This window comes from Staurois parvus, unplaced genomic scaffold, assembly GCF_062004578.1.
Source record: "Staurois parvus isolate SC_StPar_1 unplaced genomic scaffold, SC_StPar_1.0 ptg000298l, whole genome shotgun sequence".
Lineage (NCBI taxonomy): Eukaryota > Metazoa > Chordata > Amphibia > Anura > Ranidae > Staurois > Staurois parvus.
The window spans coordinates 1,227,526-1,235,027 of NW_028318094.1; the positions used below are offsets into that span (position 1 = coordinate 1,227,526).

The window sequence follows — 7,502 nt, forward strand, 5'->3', positions numbered from 1 at the left end:
TGTTGTAGCCGTTTGACAGAGGAGCTGCTGAATGCTCAGGTGGCCCTAGAAAAAGAGAAACAGCTTCATGAACAGCTACAGCGGGACAAGGAACAACACTTTTACCGAACGGTGAACGGGGATGGCCCGCCACCTTTTTCTCTGCCAATAACACAGGACTCCATTAAGGTGACCTAGGAGAAAGAAGTCTTCAATTCATGGACAAAGGGTCAAAATCCATATTTTATGTAGAAGACCTAAGAAATACTGATAACCTGAAACATGCAAGAAGTTTCCTCTCATGGAAACAATTCATATTTATTTTATTGTTTTAATTATTGAAACTGTATATACATGTTTATGGTATCCATGACTGGCAATAGGACACTTCCTCTATGCAAACTGAAATCGTATGTCCCACCAAAGCAATTGGTGTTTGATAGGGTGGGGCAGGTATGGGACCCTGATCAGGTTGTTACTGCTATCTGGGGTCCTGTTTCAGAGGTTATCCATTACTGCCTTTCCTGGTGACAGTGGTTTCACTAGGGGTAGGTAAAGGTAAATCTCTAACAGCAACACAGACAAAAATAGCAGTGCTTATTATTCCATAGAAGAGGGGAAGGCTAAAACCCTTATAAGATTTTTATTGTAGGGTCCCTGTTACAGATTTTCCATCCATCTGGTAAAACTGGACAGAAATGGAACTCTCTCTAACGGTGGCCATATATCATGTGCTTTTTTTTTTCCTTCAACCACAGGTTAAATGAAATAAAATTTCTTGATACTCCCATCAATACTGTGTAAATGGGGGAATCCTTCCTGCTGCAGTAGCTTTCCCTGCCATCAGAATAGAATGATCACTGCTGCCAGCTATAGCCAGTGATAGTGATCATCTCAAAAAAACCTGACAGGCTTGTTGGACTAAACTGCATCAGTAGAACTGGACAAATTAGGATCTGTCTATGGCCTGTTTAACATATTCCCAAGCATTAGTAGAAAACACAACGGTCCTCCTTCCCCCCTCGCCCACTCATACTAAGAAAAAATACATTTCTTTGGACATTGACTGTGGATATTGTCCACCCAACAATAAACATTTCAATTGGGCTCCTGCAGGTTTGATCACCTTTTTTAGGTTGATATAATTGTCTGGTGCCACATCAAGATGCCCACCCTTTCCCCTACTTAATGTAAAGCCCCTGTATAGACTAATTCTGTACTGTCTATATATCTTTCTGGGCGGCCCAGCTGGAAGTAGGTGACAATAATACTCTGCATGAAGCTAAAATTTGGCCATGTAGAGTGTTGGAAAGAAGATATTGAAAAAGACAGAATTCTATTAAGATTGTTTAGCATCTACCCAAAAATGGGCAATCTGTTTAGGCGGTCTATCCCATTAATTGCACTTTTCACATCACCAGTCCTGAAAAGTTACAGATGTAAATATTTTTTTATTTGCTATAGTTTTAGCCATGCTTGTGTGTTGTGAGCACTTTTTTTTTTTATGAGTAGCATTATATTTTATTTCTGTTACTGTCAAGGAACAGCCTGTGGATTTTATTAAAGCCCCACTCCCATCATGCTCCTAGAGCCACGCATGCTTGAATACATAGTTGATGGCTCAGAATCTTATGGGTGCTTTTTTTTTTTTTTTTTTTTTTTCTTTACAGTGAATTTATACCTTCTTTAAATTGTATAAGAGTTTAGACTCTAGGGAATTCTCTTGACCATCCATATATACATGTATAACTCCTTCAGGGGAATTTATGAAAACTTAAGCCAGAATCTGGAGCAGGTGTGCATGACAACCAATCAGCTTCAGTTTTCCATCTTCAGAGCTGAAGATAGAAGCTGATTGGTTGCCATGCACAGCTGTTATGATTAATTCTCTTCTTTCTCTTAGATCTGTGAATCAAGCTGAATCCCTTTCATCCGCTCACCATACACCACTAATGCTTGCTTCCAAATGTAATTGTCTAAGGGTTCTTTCACACTAGCGGTTGGGGGGCTGTAAAAGCCTATGGCTTAACTGTACTTTAGCTGCAGAGGCAGCAGCCGGGGGTGTACTTATGCTGTGGCCGCAATGCTTTGCTTTGTAGCTGCAGCAGGAATTATACCCCCTATCACTTTCAGAGGTCATAACGGCTGCCAAACGCAACCCATTCAACAGAATAAGGCCACTTTGCAAGCGTCCCACAACTGCATGCAGTACATATGGTTGCGGTGCAGTAGGTTCGGTCATCCAGGGGTTGAAAACAGGAGCTGAGGCGACAAAACACCTCTCACCACATGTCAAATGCTCACGGAACAGTGATCTGAAAGCGGATCTCTCTTCAGAGATCAAAGCTCTTGTGAAAGAGCCCTAATTATAAAAATTTTTGTCATGTTTGACTGTTCAGTGATAGGTAATCTTGACAGCCAGTGGTCTATGTATGCAAACCTGTAGACTTGAATTTGCTATAGTTTTGCTCAATGGAGCAATCAGTAAACATAGAAAGTACTCTAAAATGTAAGTTCTTATTTAAAACATAAGCGCCCATTTCAAAAGCTTTAGTTTGTTGGGTACATCCAGGCCAATCAATTAAGTGAGCAAATATCGATGTACAGTAGGGGGTCAGCGATGGTCCTGCCAGTTCAAATTTCCTATATTGTTCTCTGCATAGGGACTAGTATCAAAAGAGGCATCCCTGATAACACTTTAGATATGCATACTCTCTAGCTCCTGATTGGCCGGGGGTATACATTTACATCTAAAAGAATGGATTTCTTATTCCCTATATAACCCTAGAAAGCTTGTCCTCACTGTGCACATACACTCACCGGCCACTTTATTAGGTACACCTTGCTAGTGCCAAGAAAATATCCTCCACACCATTAAACCACTACCACCAGCCTGAACTGTTGATACAAGGCAGGATGGATCCATCTGACCCTACCATCTAAATGTCGCAACTGAAATTGAGACTCATCAGACTAGGCAACATTTTTCCAATGTTTTATTGTCCAATGTTAGTGAGCCTGTGCAAATTGTAACCTCCGTTTCCTGTTCTTAGCTAACAGGAGTGGCACTCAGTGTGGCCTTCTGCTGCTGTAACCCATCTGCTTCAAGGTTTGACGTGTTGTGCATTCAGAGATGGTATTTTGCATACCTTGGTTGTAACAAGTGGTTATTTGAGCTAATGTTGCCTTTCTATCATCTGGAACCAGTCTGCCCATTCTCCTCTGACATCAACAAGGCATTTTCATCCACACAACTGCCGCTCACTGGATACGTTCTCTTTTTCTGACCATTCTCTATAAACTCTAGAGATGGTTCTGCGTGAAAATCCCAGTAGATCAGCAGTTTTTCAAAAACTCAGACCTGCTGTCTGGCACCAACAACCATGCCACGTTCAGTCACCTAATTTCCCTTTTCTTCCCCTATTCTGATGCTTGATTTGAACTGCAGCAAGTCATCTTCACCATGTCTAGATGCCTAAATGCATTGAGTTGCTGCCATGTGATTGGCTGATTAGCAATTTGCATTACCAAGCAATTGAACAGTTGTACCTAATAAAGTGGCTGGTTAGTGTATTTTCTACACTTCATTGAATGCATATGCTGTATGGAAACTGTGCTAAGGCTCCTGACACCAAATTAACCATGATGAGCCATGTAACATTTTTGTTTTGATCACAAAGGTGCACTTATCCCCAAACCTTCAATAAAACCCCAAACAGATCTTTTTGCACGTATGTACAATACAAGGTAGCTGTAGATACTGTTACCAGGTCAACTGACAACATTGATATAAACTGACTAGTGTTCTAGTGGAAATGTCACTTCAATCATCATGCTGTCAATGCCTTTCCTTTTCAGTTAATGAATCCCAGTGCCTTATTATAGCTCTCAGGGCATACTGTATTCTGTTTTTGTTTCTGAACAAGTTCTTCAGCATTTAAATAGTCCTTACAGCAACCCAACACCATCCTCCTATTCATCACATTGATCCCCCTGTACAGTATGGTTTCTGCTGAATGCTGTAGGTGGTGTAGAACCCCGATATAGCACTTTAAGAGCACTTTATGTCATGCAAGCACATTATGTACTAAAGAACGTCACTTTTTATGGGAATATTGCACCACCGCAGTGTGATATGTTTGCTGTACTAATGATTTGTTTACTTGCACCATGGAAACAGCTGTCATTGGGTGATTAACTAGATGCACGCATCCACATCTAGACATCTAAAGGAGCTGTAAATAGGAAAGATTACCAATAATAAAAGCCGTTCTAGGATACCTAAAATATAATTTATTGCAGTTTATATTTCCTTAGATGCCATGACTACTTTCCTGTACAAGGGTGACATTTAGTCCTCATGCATACTGGACGGTTTTACAGTTTTTGGCTTTTGACGTTTTTTTTCTACAGCTAGTAAACCCAGCAGCATGGTATCCTATGTGACCATGCACACATAGACTGTAATCAATGTTTTTTTGGCAGGGATGTTTTTTGGCTGGAAAAAAAAACCCAGGACTAGTGGGTTTCTAGAGGAGTGTTTTAGCTGTAAAAACACTCTAATGCTGAAAAACGTGGCAAAACGTGGTAAACCACGGCAAACTGGCATTTTTTAGGTTTTTGGACCAAAAAAAATGTTTTTTCCTTTTAAAAACGGTAAAAAATACAACGTGGGAAAACGCGGCTAAACGCTAAAAAAAGCTGAAAAACTCATGTTTTTAACATGATTTTAAACAGCTAACATTACCAACGTTCTCAAAACCCAGTGTGCATGAAGACTTAGGCCTGGTTCACAGCATAGTGCAGAGTCCTGAGTTTTTGTACACACGTTCTGCAAGAGCACAAAAAACAATTGATCTCTATGTGCCCTGTTCACACCACATTACTAGTGTCATGTTAATCCATAGGCATCTGAGTCACTATCCTGGAATGAGTATGCAGACTAGGAGCTCTGATTTCACTCTCACTTTACTGATCTGCATGCTTGTTTCATGTCGGTGTCTATGAAAATACTCAACACCAGCAATTAGAATTTTCAGAAGGGGATCAACATTGGCAGCTTTGATAAATATTTTGGCGTACACCTCTGTTAAGTCCGTTTCGGTTGCAGGATTTTAGCACTACTAGTAGCATACATGATGAAGCAACATTCTTTGTGAACCGTACTTCTGATTTCAATGGTAACATTTAAAGGATACCTCAGAGGCTGGACACCCTTGTCTTGAAAATAAATTATTCTGTATACATTTCATGGTGACATTTCCACTTTAGCTGATGTACTGTACAATTTCTATTTCTCATATGCCTTTTAATAAATTCATCTTATCTTTGTGAACACTGGTCCAATTTATTATTCAATTATGATTTGCATCCTCATTGACCTTTCACAAGCTCCTTCTTACTTTTTTTAAGTTTAGATCCTTGGTGGAAAGTATTTCAGTTCTGGATCAGTTCTATTCAAACAGGTGACAGCGTGTTGAAAATGAAGAACCCTCTTTGACGCATAATAATATTCATAAAGTGTGAACTGCATCATCAACACTACTGAAGGTCCTACAAGATGCAATCACAAGACCTTTATGGTATATCTATTCATATTAAAGCAGACCTCAACTTAAAAAATAGAGATTTGCTCTCCTATGGGAAATATCGAGAAATGTCAATTTTACCTAAGTGATGCCCTGAATAATTTATATTTTTCTTTGAATTCCACCTAAAAAAAATGTCAATTAAGATGCAGCAGCTGCATAGACACAGCCACTGCTCCTAATTTGATATTTATGTGGTTTTGTGTCCCCACACTCACATTGTCTGCATTCGGGGGGGGGGGGACACCTACACCACACAGATGTCAACTTTGGAGCAGTGGATGTGTCCTTGCAGCTGCTATGTTCCAATTGACATGAATGGGACTGCCTGCATATGATTGTATGGGACACCTGTGCAGGCAAACACAGCCCTCATATAGGTGTGCACTTAAATACGCCCACGTGAACAAGGCCTAAAATGTAGATTTTGACAGAGTTTGGTGGTCAGTAGTTTGGAACACAGAGTTTTCCTGTACCTGTGCAATATTCAAATCAGTGAGCAGTATGTAGTAGCAAGGCAGTCAGTAAGAAGTGTGTGGTGACAGGATAGTCAGTGAGGAGTATGTAGTGACAGGGCAGTCAGTAAGCAGTATTTAATGGCAGGGTGGTAAATAGTATGTAGTTACAGGGCAGTCAGTGAGCAGTATATAGTGGCAGGGTGATCAGTGAGCAGTATGTAGTGGCAGGGTGGTCAGTGAGCAGTATGTAGTGGCAGGGTGGTCAGTAAGCAGTATGTAGTGGCAGGATGTTAAATAGTATGTAGTTACAGGGCAGTATGTAGTGCAGTGTGGTAAATAGTTTGTAGTGGCAGGGTGGTCAGTGAGCAGTATGTAGTGGCAGGGCAGTAAATAGTATGTAGTTACAGGGAGGTCAGTCAGCAGTATGACGTGGCAGGGTGGTCAGTGAGCAGTATGTAGTGGCAAGGAAATAAATAGTATGTAGTTACAGGGCAATCAGTGAGCAGTATGTAGTGGCAGGGTAGTCAGTGAGCAGACGGGAAGAAACTTCCTCAGCAGGAATTCTGTCTATCAGCCACTTACTGCAGGGCTGGAGATGGAAGGCTTTCAGAGTTACTATCTCTCCTCCCCATTTTCAGCTGCTGGATCAGCCAAAACGGCCACCTGTGCAGGTGCCCGATATAGCAACTGATGATATCATCAGTTGGTAGGGTGCAGGCAGTCAGCCCTGCATAGGGTCAGGTCTTGTATTAAGGTAGGCTTGGATGAAGCTACTTGATCCACCTGCCTTTTTCTTGGTATAGTATTTAGCAATTTTCCACAGCACCCCTGAGGAGCCTAGATGGCACTCCAGATGAGAGAGGCTGCAATAAACTTCCTGCCTCATTCATTGTGAACCTATTCTTCCTACACCTCTACTGCTACCCTCCTCCCAGTCATGACATTGCAAGTCAAGGGGGAAGAGGGCAGCTCTGACTTGAGCAAACAAAATCCTGCACTGCAACCTCGATGATGGCCCACACAGAAACACGGTGCAGAAAAAGTAAGTGATGATAAAATGATCAGCTATAGGAAATACTGGGAACAAGGCCTTTGCCCTCTGCTTGCTTTTTTAGGGTTCTGCTTGCAAAGTACTGACATCACTGTGCCACTGAGAGACTGAGCCAGGCAATCCCGTTCCCTTCACAGCCCGGTGTTCCTGTGAACACTGGAGGGGCAGAGCACAGAGCTGATGACTGGCAGTCACCACTCTGTAATCAGGGTGAAGCCAAGAACTGAGAAACCAGTGGTCTTTGATCGCTCAGATCTCAGTCTTCAAGGTGGTGGAAGACAGATGCAGCATCAGACTGATGCTTTTTCCACCTAGGTGAGTATGTATGTTTGTTTTTGAAATCCCACACTTCTCTTTTAATAAAAATGTGACATTGTACATGCTGAGCAAATTAAAGCAGTGTAAACAGGCATTGTGCTAACCCAT

The 7,502-nt window shown here is 41.5% G+C and overlaps 1 protein-coding gene across 1 annotated transcript in view; it reads left to right on the forward strand.

Moving 5' to 3' along the window:
* The window catches only part of CCDC69 (coiled-coil domain containing 69), a 55,102-nt gene extending 49,788 nt beyond the window's left edge, over window positions 1-5,314 (forward strand). The window contains exon 9 of the mRNA XM_089682793.1: window positions 9-5,314. Within this exon, the coding sequence (XP_089538919.1) occupies window positions 9-177 (169 nt within the window). The 3' untranslated portion in view covers window positions 178-5,314. The remainder of the gene's footprint in view (window positions 1-8) is intronic.
* Window positions 5,315-7,502: the final 2,188 nt, after the last annotated feature.